Source organism: Ammodytes marinus (genome assembly GCF_949987685.1).
Source record: "Ammodytes marinus genome assembly, chromosome: 11".
Lineage (NCBI taxonomy): Eukaryota > Metazoa > Chordata > Actinopteri > Uranoscopiformes > Ammodytidae > Ammodytes > Ammodytes marinus.
The window spans coordinates 7,500,031-7,527,707 of NC_137215.1; the positions used below are offsets into that span (position 1 = coordinate 7,500,031).

The following is a 27,677-nucleotide window of genomic DNA, read 5'->3' on the forward strand; positions in this document are numbered from 1 at the left end:
ATTGATTCAGGAATGTGTCAAAAGAGAAAGGTAACAAATCAGGATTCTGTATGTATAATAGCTGCTGCGACTATAGAATCTAGCAGAGAAGGGGGAAGTGGTAATAAACCGGCTTCCACAGCAATCTGTCGGGTTACATTCCCCTTTCCCCCTGTTGAGAACCGTATTCTTTGAGGACACATTTGTTCAGTAAAATCATTCACTGACGGGCACACTCACAAAGCGCTATATTGCATGCTGTTTGTTACGTTTGAGAGCTTCGGGGAACTCATAACTCTCTCGCGTGGAGAGATGAACGTGGCAACATACTTTTTTTTTAAAAGGGTACATTTGAGACTTGAAAAAGGAAAAAAGCGAAGCAAACCAACCTATAGCACACCGCCTCCTCTTTTTCCAGAGTTAAGTTTGCACACACACAAAAAAGAAAGAAAAAAAAAAGCCACAATCATGCATCACATAATGCACAATCATGGGTCTAAAACCATAGCAGTCTATCTTCGATTTGGCCCGCTCCCTCCAGTGCAAACTTAAAATGAACCGCTGTCTACTGCCGAGTGAAACAGGTTAGTGTCTGGGGAGGAAAAAACCGAACTGAAAAGATCCACTTGAGGACTTTCCTGGCCCTGTCACTGTCAATTCCCCTGAAGAACCGTTACCCTGTGTGCCGAGACTCCTGGGACCCGGGAGCTGGCTCGAGCCACCCTGCAATGCAGTCTGCTTTACATTACACACAGAAGGATGTGGGAGAAAAAAGCTGTGTGTTCATGCTTCGAAAATCAAGTCAAATACTCCGTTCGGTGCAAAATCTAAGTGACATCCGAGGAACATTTATACCCTCTGACGTAGCTACCAAGCTGTGCTTAGTGAGGGGGACCATGGACTTACTTCATTCACAGCGAAACACTCTTAAAACATGTGGCAAGGAGCAAATGTTATTCTACTAGTTAAATTTGCTACGCACTTCTTTTTTTTTTTTTTTTTTTAGCAGCGAGCGCTCGGGATCTGAAAACAGAATGTGCTGTCACGGTGTTTTGATAGACATGGCCAGTTTAACCCAAGGGTTTCGACAGCATAATGTGGGCTCCGTGGCAGAGCGAGGGAGGGGAGGTGGAGGAGGAGGAGGAAGCCGCCAGCCAAGAAGTACCACATGTATTTTCCGAAAAAGGAGCCCAACACGGTCCAAATGGCTCTACGTGGTTTAACGCCGTTTCATTCCATGACCTCTAAGTCCTCAAAGAGAATTATCACATTATGGCATTCCAACACGCCCAATTTCCCAAAATACAGCTCAAGGCTTTTCCAAACCCCTTAAGTCTGCTTAGTGTTGTGGTTATGGGAAAACACTTCAATCGTCCCCCCTCTTATGTGTGTGTGTGTGTGTTTTTTGTTTTGTTTACTTCAGGTATTTATACATGTATTTTTTTTCCTCTCCCTCCCTGTCCGTCTTTGTCGTTTTGCATCTGTTTCGGTGCAAGTACTTGTCCTTTTCACTCAGAAATGTAATACAACAAAAACCCCAACGAGAAAATTACCCCTCTTCTGAGTTTGAAGCAAACACCAAAACACACAGACGACTCAGACACAGCTCGTTGTCACCCACTTATGGTGTCATGCCCGCTCGCGCATGAAGACGCACAACAACAATTAAAGAAGTGACAGTATTCAACTCAGTGTATGAACATGGCTATCTCATTGAGGCCAATTGTTTTCGTCTTTGTTACAATGTTTGTCTTTTTGCGGCGCTGGCTCGACTATGTGTCATGAAGACTTACATTTTTTCAATAGGTTACAACTTTTTATTAATCCCATACAAATCCCATCACCGAATTTTGTGCTGGTATGTGTGCGTGTGTGTGTGTGTGTGTGTGTGTGTGTGTGTGTGTGTGTGTGTGTGTGTGTGTGTGTGTGTGTGCATGTGTGTGTGTGTGCACGTGCGTGTGTGCGTGTGTGTCTGTGTGTGTGTGTGTGTGTGTGTGTGTGTGTGTGTGTGTGTGTGTGTGTGTGTGTATCCATGTGTGCCTTTTCACCCTAATGACCGGCCTTTGACTGTCTGGTTGTGATTTATGCAACATGGAAAAAATTGGGAATGTATGAAAAGTTATGGTGTTCAGATTGTGCTAAAGAGCATAACTGCTTTTATCCGAACCATGTGGCGCTGCTCGGTGCCACGCCATAATGGCATGATTGAAAGGGAGTTAAAACTGTGGTCGCAATACACTCGGATATGAGAGAGAGAGAGAGAGAGAGAGAGAGAGAGGTCTCCAAAGTTCAGCACTGTCTCTCCCATTAACCATTCCAATACGTGCATAATGCAATGGGAATGATCTGATAGGTAAGGGGCTCTTTTTCCTTCAGATTAATGCTGTCATGAGTGGGCATGTATCTTTGTAACCCTGCTGCAGTAGCTGCTGTTTCTATGGTTTCAATGTACCTACTGCAGTACAGTAAGAAGTAGATTTGACATGAAAGATCTTAACAACTGTATGGAGAGCAAAACAAACTTTAAAAGACACACCCAAAGTCAAATTGTTTCACAAATAAACATTTGAAAATCACATGCCTGGTCCTGTATTTTTTCCCCCTCCGATACTTGCACTAATTGAGACTCAAATGGCAGCGCAAGCGACAGCGAGACAGCTAATTACCATCCTTTGTAATGAAGCAAACGGCAGACACTGTACCACGAGCCACTGTTACCAGCAACACCCTGCTGTAACCAGACATAAAAGCTAAAAACACAAATACCTAATTACGCTATCATCTCAGCCCTCAGTTTCCTCTTCCGATGCCGACGTTTTTCATTAATTGGCGACCCACACCATTGGTCAGCTCACACTCACTCTGATGATGGGGACAATTAAGAGCCGGGAGGTACTCATGGCTCATCACGTCTGCCGTAGTTGACGCATCACATCTCATCTGACTCAAAGAACTAATCGTATGGAAATGCGCATGCAGTTGACGTGCCAGGGCCCAGACACACAGGACATGTCCAGGCCAAAAATTCCCATTATTGTGGAGACACACAGTCAAACACTACACTGCTAATAAGGAACTGCAGATGGAACAGAAAAAGAAATGTTCAGGTGTCAAAATAATCCTGTGTGCCTTGGTGGGGGGTAGACGTGTGTATTCATCAAAGCTGTATAACCTTTTACTTTGCATAGGGAATAAATAATCATATACAGTAGGTTCAAAGACACAACGAGAGACACAAAAACACACACATCATGTCAGCCGCAATCACTGATTATCTCTCCTTTCATCTGAGGCTGTGTGTGCGACAAAGGCAAACATTTCGTCTTCACTGACAAGCTATGTAAATAACATCTTATAAAGTGACTCTGCGCTGCCAAAAAGCATTGTCGAGGTCCTTAGTTTCTTTTTAGATAAAGTGGAGGAGCAGTGTTTTCATTATAGACTTTTTCTCCATCTATACCAAACATGCCAGGCTGAGGTTAAACTATTCTAATGTTTTGCTTTCTCGCACTGCCACTTGCATGGAGAATCAAGAACAAAGTGTAGCATGAACTGACACGAAAAGAGCACACACTATCTTAGCTGATTGTCTGGGACAATAATTTTTTTCTTTTTTTCTTTTCCACATGCACTTTTAAACCCGATATCCACCCCCATGCTTCTGATTTGTCATTGGATGCCTTTTCGGTCTTGTTACTATGGGTCCGTTTTTTTTTTTCACCTCCCAGGCTCACAGTCAACAGCCCTAGAGTCCTTGGAACGACATAGCTTATCTGATCCAAACTGTAAATATTTAACGACCTTACAATTACATGATATCAAATCTAGGCAAAAGACATTCATTTATATTGCATTATCAAAAAAGGGACAAAGGGGTTATGAATTTTTTTTTTACATTTAAAAAAAAAAAAGCAATGGTATGAGGGGGTGAAATGGGTACCTCCCGAACTTTAATTAGTCTGTGCTGACCAAAACAAGTGAGGGAGCAATAAGTGAACGGGCTCGGGGATAATTAAGCGTTTGTTAGCAGCGTGTACGTGAGCTGTCACTCCGATGGCCAACCACGTCACACTTGGCAACACAAGCGCGACCCGACAGCCGCCGCGCCGTCTTTGATCTGGGGCTCATGCATACGGAATCAGGTCAGGTCGTGGTCACACACATTTACAGGCTTCATGCCCCTCGCGTACAACACACACACACACACACACACACACACACACACACACACACACACACACACACACACACACACACACACACACACACACACACACACACACACACACACACACACACACACACACACACACACACACACACACACACACACACACACACTTGAAGTGATAGTAAAGCGGAGAGGCTTTTCAGAAGGGCCACAGTGCTCTGACCTCTGTAAAGACAGACTGACAGTCAGGCATGCACAGGAAGAAAGGAAGGATAAAGGAAAATAATAGGAAAGGAAAGAAAGGCATGACTGTGAAAGACTTCAGAGGGACTGCTACTTTAAACAGTGTAAAAAAAGAACAAAAAAATAAAGGAATAGAGCTTAACTTACGGTTTCCGACTTGGGTTTGACCACTTTCATGAACGCCCCTCTCGCCTGTGCCTCCATCACTTCTTTTCTGGATACTTTCCTGGTGTCCAGGAACTTCAGCTGGGGCAACTTGTGCAGGACAAAGTACCTGTGAGAATGGACAACAATTCAACTTAAAGGTGCACTATGTAAGTTTAGGTGTGCTGGAGAAGTTACCATTTTCTAAAGGTATATTCTCATAACTGACTGAGTAAACTAACTTTCATCACAGGAAAATGTTATCCCTGGAACACTTTTTTTGAAGTAGGAACGCTATCTTAAAAGTTACTGTTTCACTGTTGTTGTTTACAAAAGCAGGGCCCACAGTTTGGTTTACAAACAAATTCTAGTCTTACATTTGGTTCCAGGTGTCTCAAAATACTTTAGTGTTGTTTTATGATGATATAATTATTTAATACTAAGAATTACATGTAGTGAAAATATGTTTTGCAAATCCCACTCCCCTTTGAAATTGCATAGTGCCCCTTTAAACCATACTGTACTGCTTCCTTAAAAGGTCTAGTTGTGAGGCCTGTTCTTGACAAATAGACAAACAGGAAATCTGAGGAAGTGTGTAAACTGTCATATACTAATCAAACTGACAACACTTTCTAATATATGCACGCATCAATACAAACTTGAAAAGAAGCCCGTGTTTACTGGGATTTATTAATGGTGATGCAGATTTAATGGTGATATTATTATTTTTTTTACTTGTATGTAATAACCTTCAAAGCTGATAAGAATAAGTAGGACATATAAATAGCACGAAAGGAGATACAATCCGTCTGCCAGAGCTGTCATTCTGGGCCGCATCACAGATATCTCTCCTAAGCTTTCAGACACACTCTGTCTTTCATTGGGGAGGGAGAGAAACGTCAAAAGATAATGGTTGGAATACATAGATGACAACAGATCCTTTCACAGGCAGGCAGGCAGTGGATAGAGGGAAGCCGGTATGTCAGTGGCTGAGCCGCTAGCCAGAAAGGACATGCATGCAGCACCTAAGTGGAGGGTGAGAAAGGACAGGGAGCGGGGATACATGGGCACAGACAAGAACCTGTGCGCAAAGAGCCGTGACAAATTGATGATGGCGACGGCGATGAGGGGAGATGGCGAAGCCCGTGTCAACTTTTCAACACCTGGGGATTATAAAGGAGCGGGATGCATGCAAGGGATCACATTGAGACTGACACGGAACACAAAATATCCTGTGCAAAATTTAAAGGCGGAGTCAGTGATTCTGGAAAAACGCTCGTCGACAAAATCGCTTTTTTTTGGTCAAAACTAGTGAATATCCTCCTGATCCAATTCCAGAGAGTACTGTGTGTGTGCACGCTGGAAAAAAATCTGACGTTTATACACAGCCTAGGCTTTGTAAATAGGCATTGTTTACAGGCCCTTTGTTTACGTACCCGTTTAACAGAGCCTATAACATTATGTATGATATTTTCAGCACACACACAGTACGGACAGGTAGTGGATCATGAGTAGAATATTTACTGATTTGGACAAAAAGTCATTTTGTCAACAAGCATTCTCCGTAATCACTGACTCCATCTTTTAAAGGGAGATAAACATTTGATATAATTTGAAAGGGACATTAAAGATAGGGAGAGTTCTTATCAGGAACAGAAAACAAATGACTAAAACACAAAATATATATCAAATGTCTTTTTATAGATAACACTATTGTAGGGTTAATCCAACTTGCTCCTAACCCCTCACACGAGCTCCCTTTACAATCAGAGCACCAGCACTCAAATCCAAGAGACCCCAATCCCATCCGGTGTCCCCCTGCCTGTAAAAAAAGGACTTTGTTCGGGGGCATTTCCATGATGAAATGTGAGGATGCCCTTGGGAGACACATGGAGAGGTCGTTCTCCATAGGTAACCCACCATCACAGGGTTCAGAGCAGATGACAAGGCTCTGTCAGCCAGTAGGGATATTAATGATTCAGACCAACATAAGAGGCAGGATAAGAGAGAACAGGAGGGTATAGGGGAGAGGAGACATGACTGACAAAGAAAAACCCACTTTTTTTTTAGCTATACCAAACATCCCTCCATACAACATTTAGTATTGGTTAGGGGATATACAGTAACTTCCTTCTACAAAATCACAGATGAAGGTTTTAATAATGTATTAACCATTTTACAAAATAAACACCATATTACATAGTAGTTACACAGTTGGGTATTTTTTCTAAGTGATTGTTGATTTTTGTTGAATTTCTAAACCATACTAACAGGAATAACAGAGAGAAATTAGATTTGTTTTTTAACTTTATTTTCCACACTTACCTACTTAATTATTTAACCTATTTCTTGTTTATATTTACTACTAGAACCATCCTTATATATTAAAGTCACACACTAGTTATTTAGGAAGACATTAGGACACGTTGGAACCCATCAAATAAAATGTTACGAGACAACCATTACACTTAGTATGACAGCTATGGAGGAAAACATAAAATACTACAAAGAAAAAAAAAAGAAAATAAGTTAAATCTTATCAAGTCTATTGTTATTCATCTGCATCTATGGAATTTAGAAAAAAAAGGTTGAGTGAACACAAATTACAGCTTGTGGTTGAGGCACCTCGGGCACGCGCTCTTTGATCCGCCACAAAAAGCAGATCTGACAGACTGATAACTTTCCTCCAAGATAAGAGGTTAAAATGTCAAATAAACATTTGGATAATCTTTATTCATCGCAGAAGCTGAGAGGAAAGACACGCACAATGCCACATAATCAGTAACCATTGGTGAACATATCATATTATGTCTTTGAGATTGTGTTATTGCAGTACCACGCATGGCCACTGAGCGCTTGCATGGGTCGGCTGCAGATTGGGACAAACATTTAACCTCCCCGCAGACTATACACAATACTGTGTGAATGAATACAGTGTTTTTTTATGTCATTGCACTAATTGGGGCAGCGATGCAACACATCAGGGTATTTCACTTGAGAGACCCAAAGAGCTCCCGCGGCATTGGGCTGGGTATTTATTGCCCAAGGCCAGTGCTGTCACGACCTGCATACAGCCTAACCTTGTCAGACATGAAATCTGCATCACGCTCAAATTGATGTTTTACTATGTGACACATTATGAATATTACATTACAGGACCCTAGACGTTGTCAGTCAAAACAGAACAGCTTCCCTCACCAGTGAGATAAGCAAGTGAGGAGAGGGACATGGAGAGAAAGGGAGAAGGGGAGGGGAGAGGAGAGGAGGAGGGGAGGGGGAGATGAAGGGAGACAGAAGAAAGATTATTCAAGAAAGGGCATGGGGTGGTAAATGATTAATAGGCAACACAGAGTCAGAAACAAGCACTTAGGGCTAAAACAGACAAAAGAGAGTATGCTTTTCGCCTTTTATCGCATTTCATGTAAAGGACCCTGACAAATGGTGGTCATATTGCATGGCTCCGGGCCTAGGCTTGATGTTTAATGCATCGGCTGCACTGGTAAGGCAAGGGTAGTAAACACTCATTTGTGGTGGTGACTAGTCACACATGAAATCCATTTTGCAAACTGGAGTGTAGGGGGACCAGTTGACAAAGCTTTTAGAGTGATGTGGTTGAATCCACAGTCTGCTTGAAGTAAGGCGGGGGTGCATGTTAAAAAAAATCCATTACTAACAAAAAGCTATCACTCAGGGCGGTCTGACTGAAAACATAAACACACACGGAACATTGTCTATCAATGTACCTATGTGTCTATGTGTCTATGTGTCTATCTATTTATCTATAGTCAAATCTGTTCTTCATTTATCCATGACATCATGTAGTAGAACTGACCTGTATCTCTGGTAGTCGTCCTCGTCCTTATCCGGGCTGACCAGCTGGTTGGGGCAGGCCTCATTTCCCAGCAGGCTTAGGTACTTCAGTGATGGGGTCGCGTCAGGCAAGTGTTCCAGCAGGGCCTCGATATCAGTCAGGTGTCAAAGGGCGGATGTCAAGGACCTAGCGCTGTTAATTACATTAGCATTTACTACCCAGCACCGCCCCTCTCCCGGGCCCTGTCCGCACTAAAACACGTCACTGTCAAAATTTACCGCGGTGCTCAAAGAGGCTAGTCACTGGCTTTGTGAGACTGGGCAGACAGAGGGGCAATTTAAAAGGTGCAGGCTTTGGCATATAGTAGTGACACAATTTGGCATGCTGCTCTCTCTCTCTCCCCTCTTTTCTCTCCATCTATTTCATTTCCTAGGTGGCAGGGTGCAGGAACAGTGACAAAATGATGGATGCCCTGCGGTTCAAACAGTCCGTGCTTCCCAGAGCCGCCCGCGCTCTGGTGAAAAAAAAAATACTTTTTTTGCGAGAAAAAACGTAGAGAAAAACAAACAGCCCCCTAAGCAGGCACATTCATCACTAATACATTCGCTTGGAAAATTGAGCCCCAAAGTGTCAAAATACAACGGCACTAATGCAGTGCTCGAGCTTTTTAAAAATGGCACCGTGCCACGACAGGATGTACATAATTGGCCTATTAGCATGTGCCGACCACTTCACAACCGAACCCAGGCACACAGTCCCAGACGCGTACTTCAAGGAGCCCCAGTTTTTTAATGTTGACTCTGGAAGTGTGTGTTTGTGCGAAACGTGTGGGAGAGTCAGAGCGAGCATCGTTACCCCAGCAGGATCTGCATAACCCAGAGGAAAAACAGGACACATTGCTAAACCTGTTCTGAAGCTTATAGGGGGGGGGGGGGGAGAAGTTCACACATTTTCTTGACTGATCATAAACAGCCGTAGCAATGTGTCCAAGTCTTGAAATTTTTAAGGGGTGGCTGTTACAGGAGGCTCTGGATTTTTTATTTTTTTACACGTTTGCTTTTTAGTGACAGAACACAGCAGTCGTTGTAATCAACGAGCCAACATGTGAGCATGCGCTAGTGTGTTTTTGTCTGAGTGACAAATTAAATAAATGATTTGTTTTTATTTCAGAGGGATACAGCAGTGTAATAGAGCTAAACTGCAAATCCAGATTTCCCTGTAATTTAAAATAATTGATATAACCAAAACAGCAAATACATTCCAACACATTATGTCTCATTCTAAGGGTGTGTTTTTTTTATTTTTATAAATCCAGCACTTTTGTATTCTCTTTGAACAAAAAGGGAGAAAAACACATCTGTTATGTCGACTCTAAAATCTAATTCCACTAGAGGTCCCTGTGGTTCAAAAACTAGTCCTGTGTGTGGAGCCTCTGTGACAGCCCAAGTGCTCCTATACTCTCTCTTGTTTTGCAACACACACACACACACACACACACACACACACACACACACACACACACACACACACAGTGCTCCCCTGCAAAAAGTGTAACATCAAAAACTGGTTCTTTTGGAGGCAGGCAGGCTGAGGCAGGTTGTATTGACTTATGAATGTTAGAAAAAATAAACAGAGTGTGATACGGTGACTGCCTGTGATCCATGTCGGCATTAAACACTGACTTGCTAAAAATCTGAATGAGAAAAGTGGGGAGGGGAGGGGGGGACTGAGTGATTAGTTTTTGAAAAAGGATATTTGGTTCTTATTGAGTGTCAGGGTGTGGAGGTTGGGTAACCTGGGCAACCGGAGGTCATTTCCAAGCAGATTGTTGTCGACGACCAGCTCTTCCAACTCGGTGAACATTTTGAGGCCTGCCAGTGACCTGCAATGACAAGGCAAGAACAAAAAACTGTTATGCCTCTAAATCTGGTCAGACATTTGTTGTGTGCAGAAAATAAATATTTCAGTTTCCAGCCACCCCTCTTCTTTCATACGAGCGCTAGAGAGAGAGAGAGAGAGAGAGAGAGAGAGAGAGAGAGAGAGAGAGAGAGAGAGAGAGAGAGAGAGAGAGAGAGAGAGAGAGAGAGAGAGAGAGAGAGAGAGAGTATGGGTCCGGGCCTGTCAGGGAAGTGAATGACAAGAATTAGTGGTGCTGAGCTCCCCCTGGCATGGTGAGGCATCCTTCAGCGGGGGCTGGCAGGATGAGGGATGGGGGTCACTTGTGAGTAGCCAGGATTCAAAACAAAAGGCTTCAGAAATGCGGCGGGCAGGATGAATTTGTCAATGTCTTGTGCCTTGAGGCGCCCGGTTTCGCCTGACCCTAACCCTCCATTCCCAAGACAAATCACTCTGTCACAGTTCACCTTCACTCCCCAGACACAAATTTAACTTGTCATCCATCATTTTCACACAGAAGGGAAACCGGAATACACTCTCGCGCAATCACACATGGAATGGAAGGGAAACTTTTTTTTTCTCCTTTTTTTTTGTTGCACTACTGTGCCACGATAGAGGGGGTTAGTGTCGGGACTCTAAACTTCAAAGGACATATATATATTTTTTTTGTTCAAGAAGAAGGAGAAATTCTGGCTTTCTGCTGCTTTTTTTCTTTAATGACGCATTGCCACGAAAGGTGAGGGGTCATCTCAACTCTTTCCCTCTCTGTCTCTCAAACAAACACACACACGCAGGCATGCACGCGCACAGACACACACACACACACACACACACACACACACACACACACACACACACACACACACACACACACACACACACACACACACACACACACACCCGGCATAAAAAAATGACGGGAGGGGTGGAGCCGGGAGTGATGTTAGGGCCCTGCAAAGTTCAAGTCATGGAAGGTGCACACACAAAGGCAATGTGTGTGTTGTCTAATCCTTCACACTGTCAACATGCCATGTTAAATTGTCCTGGGTGACTTCATTGACATTTAAATATGCCAGAGCATGACGCAGACAGCCAGTACACTTCTCAAGATCTTTATCTATTTATTTTACAATTCACATAACAGGTTTTTTTTTGTTTTTACTTAAGCACACTATTTTGATTTATTAAATACATACAATTAACTTGTCTAATTATCTAATCCAAGCATATTTCTACACAATGAGTTAAGTACAGTATGTTCAATGTCCTACAAGCAGACGGATAACCTTGACATTATAGGTTACGTAAATCTAAATTCCAGTGAACAGCGTGTGTCACATTGCGACATGACAAACTCAAGGCAAAGTGAGGCCTAAACAGCTGCGCAGTGAACTATTGCTCCTCCCTGCATCTGCCTAACGTCAATGGGCTGCCATAATAAACAGCAACTTGGAGCTATGTAAATAAAACACCTGTATCATGACACTCTGCAAATGGATGCCAAGGAAGCCAGTAAGCAGCGTGGGACGTAATGAACAGTCACATTCATTATGGAATAGTAATGGCATAGTGGAAGAAAGAAGGATTCAATACAGTGAGTGTACACTTGGATCTATTGTGATGCTGAGTTGTCCAAATAATTAGTCAATGAACTTGTATTCCAAACTTGTCAGACAAAACGGTTATATCACTCCAGCTGTTGTTTCTTGTGGACTTCATCTAGTCCATTATCCAGACTCATACTGTAGATGCAAGGAGTGGACGCAAAGCCAGCAACTTTGAACTACAAAATGTTTGCTAAAAAAGCAACCAAAGTCCCGGCTAGAAAAAAACAACAAATCAGCAGCAGACATAGACTCCTCATTTCAGAAGACATCGGCATTTTGCAAACACAAAAACCCTCGTATATACCGACAACAATAACAGCTGACAGAACCTAGCCCATTGTGCTGGCAAAGCTGCTAGCTGTCAAGCTCTTATCAGGTCTGATTAATGCACGGGCAAGATGGATGAACGGAGAGATGTGCCAGTTTTATGAAATTTTAGCCTGCTTGTTTTTATCCGCCCCCCTCTCATGGTGATTCTCTTTTATGAAAGCAAAATGGCCCATTACGCTAGTATACTTAAGCTAGAGCTGGGTAAAAATGATAAATTACAATTATAATGACTATTTCAATTCTTCCTTTTTCTTTGGTGAAATTTACCGTAGTGTATCTAAAAAAAACCGTCTTGCTCGGTTAATAATAGAATATCATGAAAATGTAGTAGAACCATGGTAACATACTATTATTGAATAATAATTTTCTTTTTCCAGGGAGTGTATTTGTAACGACAGGCTATTTGGAACAACATGCAATTAATCTATTACTTAGGCACAATAGTGTACCAAGTTGGATGAACATTTTTATATTGCATTTGCTGTGAACAGAGGTTGCTAACTAGCTATTGCCACCTGCATTGTGTGTGTGTGTGTGTGTGTGTGTGTGTGTGTGTGTGTGTGTGTGTGTGTGTGTGTGTGTGTATGATGGGGCTGCAGTCCTGTGGGTTATGTTATTAGCTGCTCGGTTAAAGGGAGCCTCGTGGCACAGGGGGGAGCCTTATTAATTGTTGTTTTCATGTCACCACTGCTGCGTGCACTGGCTGATTTAATCAGTTAAATTCACAGCCAGGGGAGAGCCACTGAGTCCCATCCAGCATTAACTACAGTGCAGGGAATGAACTTCTAATACACACCAGCCTTCTGTGCTCCCTCTGCAGATTGCCAGAGCTTGTTTCATTACTTTTTATAAGCTTTCGTGGTTTTAATGTGCAGCTTGGAAGACTGACAAAGTTTAAGCACTGCAGTAAAAGTACTTAACTAGTAAAAAGAAAAAAGAAATGATTAAAAACACCCCAAAAAACTGCTTTTGCTTTTAACAAAACTAATGAGCATAATTGACTTGAGTCCCAAAGCTATAGAGATATGGTAAACACAGGGACAACACACACACACACACACACACACAAACATATTATTAAAAAAACGTACATTCAACAGTTTCTACTAATATTAATTTTCTTATGTAATTAACCTACTTCAAAAAATGGTCAAAGTAATAATGGAAATGTTCAGTAATGTATATTTAATTCCACTGCAAAGGTTAATGTTGTAATTCCACAGATTTACTGCTACTAGTAACACCATTTAATTCCCACTGTTACATTCAGCTAATGTGACTTCCACAGAATACACTTTGTCACTTACGCATATAATTATCTAATATAATCTATTTTTTATATATATATTGATATACTGTATATATATATGAACAATTATTTGGTCTTGTTATCACACTGCACCACCTCATTATACATATTTAGAAAAATCCTATTTCTTTCATAGTAACATGTGATCAAATGGGTTTGCTTGAAGCTCTAACTAGCATGAGAGAGGGAGAGACAGGGAGAGGCGGCAGCTTTAACGAGGTGAGGCCATGAATCCTCTCCTTGTTAAGATAATTATGATCAGCCTCAGTGTCACAGCCAATACTTCACACGGGCTGTCTTTACGCTTTGACTACCACTTAACTTGTGTAAGCTCAGCATCGTACATCATGCAGCAGCTCTGTGTGCATCCATGTGTGTGTGTGTGTGTGTGTGTGTGTGTGTGTGTGTGTGTGTGTGTGTATGTGTGTGTTTGTGTGCTTGTGTGTGTGTTTGCGCATGTGCTTTTGAGCTTACATAAGTGGTGCATGTTTGTGTTGAAATCTTCATTTTGTGCTTAGGTCCTGTCTACTGAACACATATAATAATATTACGCTGGTGCAGACACTCTGTGAGCATGTGACAAAGCAGACAAGGACACTGGGAGGGGAGACAGTGACCCACAGAGCATTGCTGCCAGATCAATACACTAATACTAATGCAGACATAGTGATTGATAAACCACTGCTGACAACAGAGGGAAGAAAACTCTCCACCATTATTGGCTGATATGTCAGTCACTCCTGCCAATGGTGCGTGCGCGCGCTATAGTGTCATGTCAGATATCCTCAGGCAACACATGAAAAATGGAGACCGGCAGCCCTGGCTCTTTTACATGTGTTACACAAGTCTCCCGTCTTATGTCTTCTGCTGCCTTTTGAAACTGTCACCTGAATGAATCACAGTTGGCAATTCTTTTAGAATCTTTAGAAGATGATAGGTCGAGTAAGGAGTTTGTCAAAGTCAAACATTACACATGGATAATGCACAACAACCTCAGAGCCTTTTCTATTACTGAAATGGTGATAGAGATCATAGAAGCATCATCCCTGCAGCCCTGCAATACTAAAAAAAGTTCCTGAGTCTAATCCAATGCACTGTATAAACATAAACAAACACACACACACACATGCATACACAGACACTCTTGGGAGCCTTAGCAGCTTCAGTTCACAGTTAAAAGGGCTGTTGTTCTCATTGGCGGTGCAAACAAAGAAAAGAAAATCAAAATGTATTCTAAATGGAGGGCCAGATCTATAGACTATAGTCATAAAGGTGTCCTGTTCAGAAGGCAACAGATACACAGTTTGATGAATTGACCAATACTGGGGCAATGGTGGCCTTCATACATGTGCATAATGGACTATTCAGACCACACACTTCAGATTGCCTGCCAGGACAAGGTGCTGTAATGAATGGGAAATCCAGCATGTGGACTGGCTTTAATACACTTAATAAGAAAGGGGGGATGGAGGTGGTGGACAGGTTAGTTTAGGGAGGGAGAAAAGCTATTCAGCCTATAAGTCAATAAGCATTCTGGTGGTTCATGCCACTCCGTGCAATACAAAGTATCTCCCAATCTTAATCAGTAATTCAGTTTTTCAATTTACCCACATTCATACATCTTGTTTAACAGTTTTCCAAAACAAATCAACTTTTTTTTAAGAATTCAGTCTAATTAGCATTATACAATCGTACTAATGTCCAGCTAGGTTATTATAAACCAACGTCATTCTGTTTACTGACAATCTTTAAAGAAATCTCTTTCAAGTAAAAAAAAAAATAATAAAAAAGTGTGAGGAAGTACATTTTCACCATGGTTTTTCTTGTTCAATAAAAATAATTCTCAAAATTCTGAAGCTGATACTAAATGACTGGTTAGAGCTGATGTTTTTGTAGTGCAATAATGTGGTGGTGAACATTAAAGCCTCATTCTGATGACAGTTATTCTTTTTCTTGCCAATTATTCAAAATGAAAAATGAAGGATAAGATATAACCTAATGTAACCTAGTCTGCCACGATGCTTCTTTCGTTCAACTGTATTTCATCACTCTAACCCACAACAAAAATACACAAATAAACATTAAAGAAATACCAGAAATAAAGCGTCCAAACACTATCAGGATTAGCTTATGGTAAATAAGACGACATTATCTGCAAAGGCAAATTAACGCCCCGCAACCCCTGAAGGCCCCCCCATGCCACCTCCACATGCTGAGCTGATCGGGTCTGGTTCCAGCAATCTTCCCCCCCAAGCTACAGTTTATGGCCCATACTCTGTACACGCAGCTCTGATGGCGACGCTGAATTAGACTGTCATTATCGGTCTCCATCTCCCCCACAGCTCACCCCCCATGTCCCTCACATGTAGACAGGCAGTGCTAAGTGTGGCTCTCTCTCTCTCTCTCTCTCTCTCTCTCTCACTCTCTGTATTGCCAGGCCTCAGGTGGCAGTCATTTAAAGATCACACGTCCAGCCCTCCTCCTCCTCCCATGAATGCATGTCAATTCACACATGGGAAGGGGATTACACACGTCTCCTCCCAGGCAAGCCGCAAATTACTATTAATGGCGATGCAAATCATTAGAGTACGTTTGGCGCCGCCAGCTAAAAATCTCTCTCTTCTTTATGTGGGTTCACTCTATCTTAATCTGTTTTGAATATATTGCGCTATAGAGCGTCACTCCTGACAAGCCTATGTGTAAAAAAAAAAGCATCGTCGGGGCTACAAAGCTGTCAATTTGGAGGTGGCATGTCAGATTGAACTTTTTTACACAGGGTTACATCATCAAAACAAAACATAAATATCTTCTTAGAGAGCGTAAACAAATTCAGAGCAAGAAGGAAAAAAATCTGTGAAATGTCATTAGCGAAGTTCTTTGTTGATGAAGAGAAGTTGAATATCGCTGCTTGTTACCTCATGCTATATGGTGTTATTATGAGGAGAAGCGCAAATTAAATTGTTGGAAATGTCTCCACCACGGCGCGTCTGTCGAACGTTTAGAGCCGGCTTTGGGTGTGTGTGAATGATAATAGCGCTGTGGCTCCTGTGGTGTCTGAGTTATAGACTCACCCCTGTGGATGGTTCCTGCTGAGTGTGTGAGGTTAATATTCTCTCTCAATGTCATTAGCGCTGGTAGAGGGGTTGGGATGGCTGTGAATCAGACAGGGGACGGATCCTGTCAATTCGCACGCACGCACGCACGCACGCACGCACGCACGCACGCACGCACGCACGCACGCACGCACGCACGCACGCACACACACACACACACACACACACACACACACACACACACACACACACACACACACACACACACACACACACACATACACAAACATCAAAGCCACTGTACTGAGGTCAGCATCACCTGGCCTAACGCTTCTCCCTTGCATCTCCAATCCCTGTCTGATTAATGACCCAGGATCAACCCTGGGCCGAGGGATAAGGGACTTGACAGCCATTCCTGTCAGGTCCCACCCTCATAAGCCTTGCTTGACCCTGGTTTGGCCCGGGATGAAGTCTAAGCTCCAACAATGACTCGATTGAGGTGTGTAGGAGGGAGTCGCCTCTCTCCAAGTGAAGATAGAAATGGACAGATCAGTGCAAAGAGGTGGATGTCTGTTTGAAAGTTTCAGGGAAGAGAGGTTTGTTACACTGCCAGACAGAATGGCAGCTGCTTCCCATGCATATTATTTTTTTTGTGTGGTTTAGCCTTTTGTCCACACGCAAACATTGCAACCGGACACTAAAACCGGAGTGGGAACAATTCATATTTTAAAATATATGATATATATGGACAATGGACATGCCTTAAATTGTACACTGTGAAATACATCATCAGGCAAGGCAGGCAATATCTATTTATGCTGGTGAAGCCGAGCTCCTTCAGAGCCAATACAAGCCATCCCTCCTCATAGGGCCTGGCCTGTGCTCACAGTATGGCCATGTGTCTTGTGAATGTTTTTTATTGAAGGATTAGTTGTCTATCCACATGACAAACAGCCTCCTTGCTCAGTGAGCAGGAGCTGGAAATCAATTCGCTGATGGCATCTCAGTCAGTGAGGACATCAATGCGGCACAAACAAGCAACACACAAGCTCTCATGCATGCTACACAGGGCTCACACATCTTTAAGTGTGTACAACACCGTAGAATTACAGTGACATGGTCAATCAGCCGAGGCATATTGCAATAAGCATGCTTCATTTTAAACAACGGCTTTTTCATGAATAAAATAATGCACATGGTTGTATGTATGTCTGAATACGTAGCTGGGAATAAACTCATGTTACTCTTGCAATAAAATAACGGAACCATTAAATAATAGATTGCTACGTTCTGTGAGGAAGGATCCCTCAGTGCCCTGTCTGCCTGTACAGCTCTGTCATTACAGTGTTCGGGCTCAGTGCTTGTCAACATTTCCCTGAGAGGAGGGGAGCCATCCCGCATTACGTTTGAGTGAGTTCAACTGTCAACTGCCAGCCATTTGTATGCCTCAGCATCCACCTAATAGCAAATAATCACTACCCTGCGCTCTCTTCGTGGCAAATGATCGATGTTGTCTTGAAGTCTGATGGATGACCCTGCCACAGTGATGTCCAGGCATGCATTAAAAAGAAAGGGGGAAAAAAAACACCTCTATGAAATGCCTGTCAGACTGATGAAGCAGCGCACACTGAAAAAAAAATCACATGCGTGTGAACATACTGACAAGTGAGGAATGCATGCACGCGCCACAGCTAAAGGAGAAACAAGAAGAACAAAGTCAGTGAGGGAATCCAGCTCGGCAAAAACAAAAGTTAATTTCTTTATATTAGCGGAACATTTCCTAATTTGACGGGACCCGTGGTGTGATCGGTAGACGGCATTACTAGAGGTAGACTGCGCCGGTACCACCTGGGATGCTTCTCTTCCTCCCTCTCTTCCTCCCTCTCTTCCCTCCCTCTAACACACAAACAGCTCCCCCCATTACCCCTCAGTGTTCAGATTAAAATGCACAGCACCGCAATCTTTGATCTCCCCTACTTGCTGACACAAATCCTTTCAAGCCTCAACATTTTCCCTGCAAAGGTAATTAGTGCTAATTAAAAAGTTTGGAAAGCACGAGTCTACGGCTGCTGTTGACGCCGCCGCCGCTGGTGCTCGGTTCCCCCATCCACCAGCCCCTCCCCCCCCCTCCACAGGTCCTACGGATGTGTGTGTCAGTTGATGTTCCTGCCTCTTTTCCTGCAAAGGATTCCCATATAACTAGACGACACCACTTAGTCAAGCCTATGGCGTGTTTGTATACAGTAGGTTGAAGTCTGGAAGCCCAGTAAGGGGTCCTAACTGGTGGTTCTTCCCCCCTGACAAAAGTGTACTCTGCAGGAGATCATGTAAATGACACGTGTAACAAATACAAATCCCAAACAATTAGAACAGGTGTAGTCTTTAATTGGGATATCCTAGCTGAGGGGGGGACTTGTTAACACACAGTAATTAACTTGATAAGGGATGATTCAATTTGCTGGAAATATCATTGCAGAGAGACGTATCATTTGGTATACGGGACGGGATTATCATAATGATAACTAATGCAAAGACTCCAATTTTGGGTAGAATGGATGAGCCCGTTCGTAATTAAAAAGGAACTTCCTGTTTGGCGTGGTTCTAAAACATTGAGATAAAGACGTAAGTTGGAGAGTCTATAGTGCTATCATTCACTCACCAGCCTGGCCTTATTGCTTTCATCAAGCCATTATTAGGATATAATTAGCTGCCTCTCTAGCATATTATTAAGTGGCTTGCTGAGTGTCAGGTACAGAGGCGTCTCAGAAAGTGACACGCAAAGCAGCAATGTCGTTCCACAGTGTTTCAAAAAGATAATTACATAATCTCGGCGTGGAGAGCAAGCAGAAAAGTGATAATTAGACAAGTATTCCTGCCAATTAAAGCACGAAAGCCTTGGGTTTATTTATTTATTTTTCTTGCCGTGTGATACATTGCTTGCTGCAACTTCCACGTACAACATAGGACTATCATATTTGCAATGTGGAATCGTCATAGAGGCAAACCATTCAACTGTATATAACTTTACACTATGTTGACCTTCAATGTAGTTTTGTAGCTTTCAAGTGCATCACGCAACACAACTAAATTAAAGTCAGAAGGTTGTCAGCGTCTTCCAAAGATGGTAAGGGTAAGTGGAAAGTTGACTTCTTCCAGAGATTATGAAAGCCAGCAGTATGTTTTGGCTCAAACAAGCCTATTAATAGGCCCAGTGATTGACATGTAGGTGTGACCAAAAAGCAAAAGCAAAGAAAAAAACTAAAGTGATTGATTTGACCTTTGGGATAGTTCCTTCACTCACTGTGTTACACCATCTCGAAACAGATAATAGAACATGTCACCAGCGCACAAGGCAGTTTGAAATTGAAACGCCAATCGTTTTAATTTATAACTTACATTCTCCGTGACATCTCTGCCAATGCGTAATTGGCACTGGATGTACATGTTTATCATTCAGCGTGAGAGACTCAAAGACACCGACAGATATGTTACTTTGATGGGATGACAGTCAGATGTGGAAAAATGTGGGGGGGGGGGGGGGATAGAACTGCAAATCAACTGTCGTGCTGTCAGTTAAGCTTTTTGTCAGAAAACGTGCACACATAAAAACACGCATGATTAGAAAGAGCAAAACGAGCTGTAGGCTGGGATTAACGTTCTTGCTCGAGGAGTGTGTAAATGGGTTTATCTGTGGAAGATAGATTGAGAAGAAAAACCAAAAGATATGATGGACACTTATTGGGAGAATACCCTTTACTGTACGACACATTTCACAGTGTGTGAAAGTTCAATTGTGTATCGTATTACGGATTATTCGAAAGCAGGGCAAACACTTCGATAGTTCGTTATATGTAAATATTTAGTATGCACCCGTCAAATTAAGAAAGATTGTTATTCAAACAAGTATAGAGATTTAAGCTATGATCCATATGTAAACATCTTGTGAGCTTGACTGCCCAGTGTAAACCATGGGCAGCAGTATAGCTTCTGTGAGAAAGCAAAATTACTAGAAGAATAAATTCCTCCCACTCTCTCTCTCTCTCTCTCTCTCTCTCTCTCTCTCTCACTTTCGCCCCCCCCCCCACCCCTCCTCTCCCCGTGTCTTACCGCTGGCCCATTACCTTTACAGAGTGAGGCTCATTAAAGAAGGCAAGTTGAGTCAAATCTTTCTGTAATTCAGCAGAGGTGAATTGCTGTCAACATCATTAACCGTCATTTCTCCAACTCACTTCAGTACTTATGAAGTGTTCTTTATTGTGTAATGATCCAAATCTCTTCTCTAAATCGGCCCTCTTCAGAGAGAGGCCCTGGAGGACATACCACCCATGCAGCCCGCCTCACATGGCTACGGGGACAGATTAAACCTGGCTCCATTATTGCGTTCCTTTTTGTGGCTTAAACAGATCCAGCATTTCATCCCGCGCTCCAGCTAGCAGGTACCGCTTCCTCAGATTGGAATAGAGCGGAAGAGAGATCAGTAGAGAGAGGGATACTGCTTATCAAACATGGCTGTCTTAGATATGTAGAGCGGTATCTTGTACTAATAGTGCATCATTTTCAATTGGTTTGCTGCAAATGGCTGCCAATAACCTTCTTCCCTGGCTTTCTGTTATTTAAAAAAGACTACTGTTTACCGATAGTTCACGATCCCATAAGGCCATTGGTCAGGCTAGCTCCATGGCTAATTATAGTGAAAGTTGCCCTGCTTGTCATGCTAGATGTCCTCTAGAGGTCCTGTCTTAAGAGAAGCCTCCTTTGTGCCTCGGCCATTGTGGCTCCCCCAGTGCTCAGTGTCATGCTAGGAGATGTCCTCCAGGCCTTGTGTTGAGGGGAAGCCTCTTTTGTGCGGGCGCCATTGTGTGTCCCCAGCGCTGAACCCCCTGCTAGGTAGGAACACAGACAAAGTGCAGCGGGGGGATGCTTCTCAGGGCCCTAAGACCTACAGTAAATCTTCAAACAATTTAGACAAACAAAAACGGCTGCTGTGCCGCAGTGCGAGGAGACAAGGCAAAAGCAGATGAATAAGCAACATCAATTACTGGGGCTTTGACCTGCGAGCCCCCACACCATGGCACACATTTCACACCAAATCGGCCCAGATTGAAGTTGACACTGCTGGAGTGGAAACACTGACCCCTCACAAGGCTAGCGCTTTAAACTTAAGAGCAGAGAAAGGCAGGAGGGGGGGGACTGACAAACTACATAGACCCAAGGCCAACGTGGAACGGAGACAAGGAGGAGGGGTATGAATAAGGAAGGGAAAAAAATGCACGCATAATAGGTCCTAGTTTGTTTCAAAGTGAGACAAAATGGCTCAATTTGAGCACTTAGGCCAACGGAATGGCCCAGCTGAGGTGCAAGAGGAACATGCGAGGGGACAACCGCATCAGGCCACTGATAAGGAGCCTGAGAGAAGAACAAAGCCCGATGTCCAACAGGCTTTACCAGTGAACCTGAGTGGGACCGGACCCTCTTTAGAAGCTTGTTTTAGACTCCCAGCTTCACCCCACAAAAGTGCCGCTTACCCCCGAAGCCTTTTTACTCATGGCACATAAAGCCTCCCACTACTTTGTGAGCTCGGACAAAGGTAAAATAAACACATGGGTGACATTTGTTTAACACATGATACACTACTCTAAAAAGAAATTCCTCAAGGACTATTTCAAGAAAAAAAAGCAGTACCAGCTTAAGTGTCATCTCTTACTTTCCAGTTGTGCACTTCACGAGTCGTTTTATTTTTTCATTATCACTTTGATTGGAAAAAGCCAAAGACAAGAGTGTCTTCCAAAGGTGAGAAAATATCACACATTTTGATCATCACAGATTGTTGATACAGTGTTAATTAATGTAATAACAAACTGAAAATATGTTAATATGTTTATGTATATGTATAAATATATAACCGACTAGATTCGACTAGCAGCACATTGACACGTTTGGGGGGCATCAGTCTCTGGATAGAGACAGTCCTAACAATCTCCCAATTAGCCAAGGGGGGAGTGGGGGCAGAAAATATGTCTCAGGTTCACGGAGCCAAGCGTGAAACTTAATAATATGACATGGCATACAAAAACAGGGCGTGTCTTTTTATAGCCACATGTGAGAATGAAGCGAAAATAAAAGAGAGGGAAGCAGGGGCTTGTCTTCCGATTGAAAATAAAGGTTTTAAACGTCTTTCTATTTGATGGTGGATTTAGATGAAATGACAAGTAACAATGTATGATACAAAGACAGCAAAGGGGACAATCGAAGCAAAGCGTTCATTTTCAGGATAACTGTGCGAGGAATAACTTTAATGAGCTTGAAACCGGTTCAAATCTTTTATAATGTTTGCAATACTCCTATACAGTATATACTGTATGTGTACATCCACATGAACACACCCTGTTCTGTAAATGTTATTTTGAGATCTATAAGAGCAAATTGCTCTGCATACACATTTATGACTAGAACTTAAGTGATATCTTAAGGCAAAATACTGCAGAATTGGAGGCTACTCAAAAGGCATAAATGATCATTTCATTCCCACTCCATGAAATTGTCCAGTTTAATAATATGACCATTATGGAGGTCATTAGCAAATTTAATGAAAGGCTTAAAACCAATTTGGCCTCCATGAAACCATGACACATTGACAAGACGAGGCGGCTCCGTCAGACAGAGCAAAAAGCCCTATTCACAATGGAACATCAAATCCTTACATTATCACAAACTATTTAACCCCTAAAAGTGCTCCACATGCTCCACTAGTGTACAGGATTTAAGTGTGAGCAACTGTTTCAAACAATGGAGCCATCTACTCCCCCCCACCCTCCGATCACAGACATTCAAACAGAATGATAATGGAGCCTATACGCCAGTCAGTCAGACAGTCAGTCAGTCAGTCAGTCAGCCAGCCGTCTTTGCAAATGGAAAATCCAAAGAAAGGTGGAAGATGGGAATCATTTTATCTAGTTGACACACATTACAACGGAGAATCTTTCAAAAGAGTAAGATGGAAGCTTTCAGGTCAATTATGGTGTCAGGGCTGTCAGCTCGCAATGAAATATATACCTTTGAAGAACACTTTACTCGAGGGATGGGGTAAAAAGGGATGGGGAGACGTACTGTTTAACCCAGGGAACCATATAAGAATATCAGAGATGATGGAGTAAAAAACGTGGCATGATAATGGACCATTCTCACTGAGCACACTTTGTCAAGAGGGACAGACTACACCCACTTTCTGAAGGGTAGTGCCAAGGAATATTATTTGGGTGACCAACGCTGATAAATGGCAACCGCTGAAACAAAGTGCCTGACTGGTCATTAAAAAATGTCATTAAGATAATGGGGGAAAAGGTGATTTACAATATGTATTTTGAGTTACAATGTAGTTCTGTTTTTTAGGTTAATATTATTATATTTCTTAGGGAAACTACATTTCTTAATAACCGAACACATATATGCAATGGAAAGCTGTCTCTCTCTCTGAATAAAGGAAGGTTTTAAATGCACACACACACACACACACACACACACACACACACACACAACTTCATGTTTCTTCATTCCCCTTTTCTATTCTAGCCTCCGAATTCAAATGTCCTCGCCCTCTGTTCAAGATATAAAATACTAACCTTGAGACAGTGAATGACAGAGGGAATTATGGGTAATTGTAGTGTCAGAAAAGGGAGACAGCTGTATGATGAGATTCTGTGTCATTTAGACAATCAGAAACTTAAGAGGCAGTGTGACACATTTCTCTCCCCCCCCCCCCTGCTCTCTATCCGACAGGGCTCCTGACATGGCTCGGTGATAATTTCCAGGAGAGAGAGAAAGAGGAAAGAGAGAGAAGAAAAGAGTGTGTGGAGAGAGAGAAGAAAAGAGTGAGTGAGGAGCGAGAGCACAGATGAAAATGGAAGTCACAGAAAGAAAGAAAAAAGGTGTGATTTTTTTCCTCCTCTCTTCCATATGCAGCGTGTGGGCCAAGTTGAGTGGGCCCCGTGTGCCGCATTCATTGCTGGAATCAAGAAACGAAATATCCCCCTTTTACATGTCAAACCTGCCAGCCAGATAAGAGGTGTCTGAAGCCTCTGTATGAGATTAATACTTCCCCGGCTAGAAACGTCACACAATGTGAAGGGAGGGGGACTTTTGATCCCTCTCCACTTCACCAACGGTACAAGACTAACCGCTGATAGATACATACCTCCTACTGAGGTCAGGTATATGTGTGCATGGACAAACGAGAAAACATTTCCCTGCTATGTTATATATCTAAAGCAAAAAAATATATATATACAGAGAACACAACAACATTAAGCGTAGTTGACAGTTCACACACGTTCGCTCGGGCCATAACGAACGGGAGATAAATGATGGGGATGAAGTGCCTGTCAACATAATGAATTCAATAAAAAGCAACATTGTCTGCTTTGTCACATTTTCCAAAGCGTTGACATGTAATTACTGTTATTTGTAGAAATAGCCTTCATTATCATCAGCAAAGGGCCCTTTCCGTTTCCAACCGCTGAAAAAGAAGCTCAACAACCATCTATCAACCATCTGGAAATAGCGTGTAAGAATGTACTATGATATTGTAGTCTTGAGTAAGAAAATGAAAGAATACAAAAGTAAGTGTAGTGGTATCTGGCTCCATTTTTAAATAGGAAGAAACTGTGATTCTGTCCACTTGGTCCAAATGGTAAAGGTAAAGCAGTTGGAGCATTGTCCTATACAAAAGAAGTCAAGGAAACACCAAACACGCTTGCTTCAGATATGTTATAGTGAATATTTTCATCTACTACTAGCAGTTGGGCTACGGTAAATCAAAAGGTTAGCAGCATACTACACTGAACAATAAATCACTCCTATTACGCCACCGCCCTACAAAACTATAAATTTGGATAAGCTTTGATAGAAACGGTCTACCCTCAAATGGCCTCAGTACACCTTCAAGCACAAAGTTTTTCTTATGTGCAATAGTCACACCCAAACCCCAATCCACAAAGTTACTGTATATGTAGGACACATAGAATCGTAGTATTCTTATTTAAAAACCTGCAACTTATTTGTATTTATAATTTGAAGCAGTTATAACTCAATCATTGATATGCAATGGATCTTACAATGGCATTAGTCCCCATTGCAGTATAAAATGTCAGCTTTAAGACCATACAGAGGACTACACACTATCTTTTGACAACGTGATCTATTATGAGCCATTAGCGGTTAGCTCCCTTCAGTGTTATGAATCATCACCGTCATCACCATTCATATTAAAATGTTCAAAGTATCTTTAAAAAACATAGACTATAGGGGTCAACCTCACTGTCAAAACCCCAAAACGTCTGAAGCCCCAACATAAAAGAACTGCTGTGGTGAGGAGACAGATAGTGCTCATGTGTAGAGCGAAAGAGAGAGAGAGAGAGAGAGAAATAGAGAGAGGGAGTCCTTCTTTCATTTCTCCCCGGTTTCATTCCCTCCTATTTTTTTTTCCTTGCCTCCGTTCTGCAGTTGTGTGTCCTGACCTTGCAGCTTCTATGGCCCATCCATCTTGGGCTGCTTAGCCATTTCGCTGGCTTCATACTGCGCAGATTAACACAATTCATCACCACAATCATCCTCCATTCATCACCCTTTCCAATGAATGTTTTGACATCCAGTTAATTTTCTGCTGATGATTTATCAAATTATAATTACCATGCTCTGAAGGGCTCATTTATTATGTTGATACATGATAATGATGCCAAAGTGGATTGAATTTTAAGTAAGTTCTCCCTGCGATTATAACATATGCGTTATTGTGAATAATGCGGTGCGGTTTGATTCTTTACAGCCTAATGACAGTCCTAATGTTATAAAAAATCAATGCACAAAAAAGAGGGAGACAAAGTGAGACCGTTAATTCAATTTTTTTTTCTTTTTTTTTTACAGAACAAATTGTTTGGCTGGGGTGCAGCGAGCATGAAAAAGTTCAATTAGATTCAGAGCTCCCATCTTGGATGCTCAGTAATTAAAGAGTGCACTAATTCAATCAGGGGCTACGACTCAGGCAGAGGGAGTTAGGCTGTTTCTTAATAGGTTATAGGTTATTTCTCACATACTGCCCTTATAGGCACTCCATTAGCCTCCTGCTTTACAATTCACTCAGCTTCTCAGCCTCATTATTATCCAGGTTTATTAAAATCCAATGGCATCCCTATCCGTTTCTATTACCGAGGAGCTGACCGGACTAATGCACCGGGTCACTGTTAGGGGCCAAGACACTAACTGCTGTTTATAAGCACTGAAAGAGGAATAGTAATGGCAACTGAAAATGTTTTTTTTTTTTTTTGTATTCTGTATTAGCAAACAGTGGTGGAAGCGTAACTAGGCATGTGTGACCTTAGCAAAACTCAAACGCATTTCCACTTGCCCTCAACAATAACCTTTTCTCCACATGATAGACGATTAAATCTTTTCAACAGTGCTGCAAATTCAACAGGGCGAAATGGGATTTTTTTTATTTGGTCCGATTTTTTTCTTTCTCCCTTTACCTCACTGCTATGTTTTCCGCACAAATTTTGCACAGGCGCTGGCATTTGATCCTTTTGACCCATGCGCAGACACCCAGCTAAATCACCGGTCAAAAGATGGAGGCGGTTTTTATGCGGTATAGCTGCTGCAGTGCATTGTGGGGGAACCAGGCAACCACCAGCTCAGGGAGATGAGGGCTTAGGAGGTGTTAAAGGTTATTGAATGCTGGAGAATTCTCCTGGCGGCGGAAGCATTGTTTACAGCTATCTATTTTTTTGACTCTTTGCCCTTGGGCTGCGGCCCATAAACAGAGCCGCTATATCCCCCCCCCCCCCCCCACACACACACACCGGCTATAGTGGAGAGTGCAGAGCATAATTGTGAGTCCCCCTTGGATGTCCCAAAAGTGAAAGATGTGTCTGGTAAGTGAGAGAGGTCAAACACGAGCATGGATATTTATTACATGCACTGCAACCAGATGGAGGCGGGCCATCCATCAAGCAGAGCTGTCACGCTGGTCACAAACGTTTCCCATAAAGACAACCCCCCCCCCCCTCCCCCCCCCCCCCACCACCACCGCCGCCCCCTCCCTGCTCTGAAAAAGCAGGAGGTCCATCCGCATGGGAGGAGAGGG

At 42.6% G+C, this 27,677-nt stretch overlaps 1 protein-coding gene across 1 annotated transcript in view; it reads right to left on the reverse strand.

The window, feature by feature from the left end:
* Positions 1-27,677, reverse strand: part of lrmda (leucine rich melanocyte differentiation associated) — a 208,152-nt gene that overhangs the window by 59,906 nt on the left and 120,569 nt on the right. Inside the window, exons 3-5 of the mRNA XM_080037431.1 lie at positions 10,104-10,230; positions 8,370-8,509; positions 4,541-4,667 (exon numbers count right to left, since the gene is read on the reverse strand). Of these exons, the coding sequence (XP_079893557.1) occupies positions 4,541-4,667; positions 8,370-8,509; positions 10,104-10,230 (394 nt within the window). The remainder of the gene's footprint in view (positions 1-4,540; positions 4,668-8,369; positions 8,510-10,103; positions 10,231-27,677) is intronic.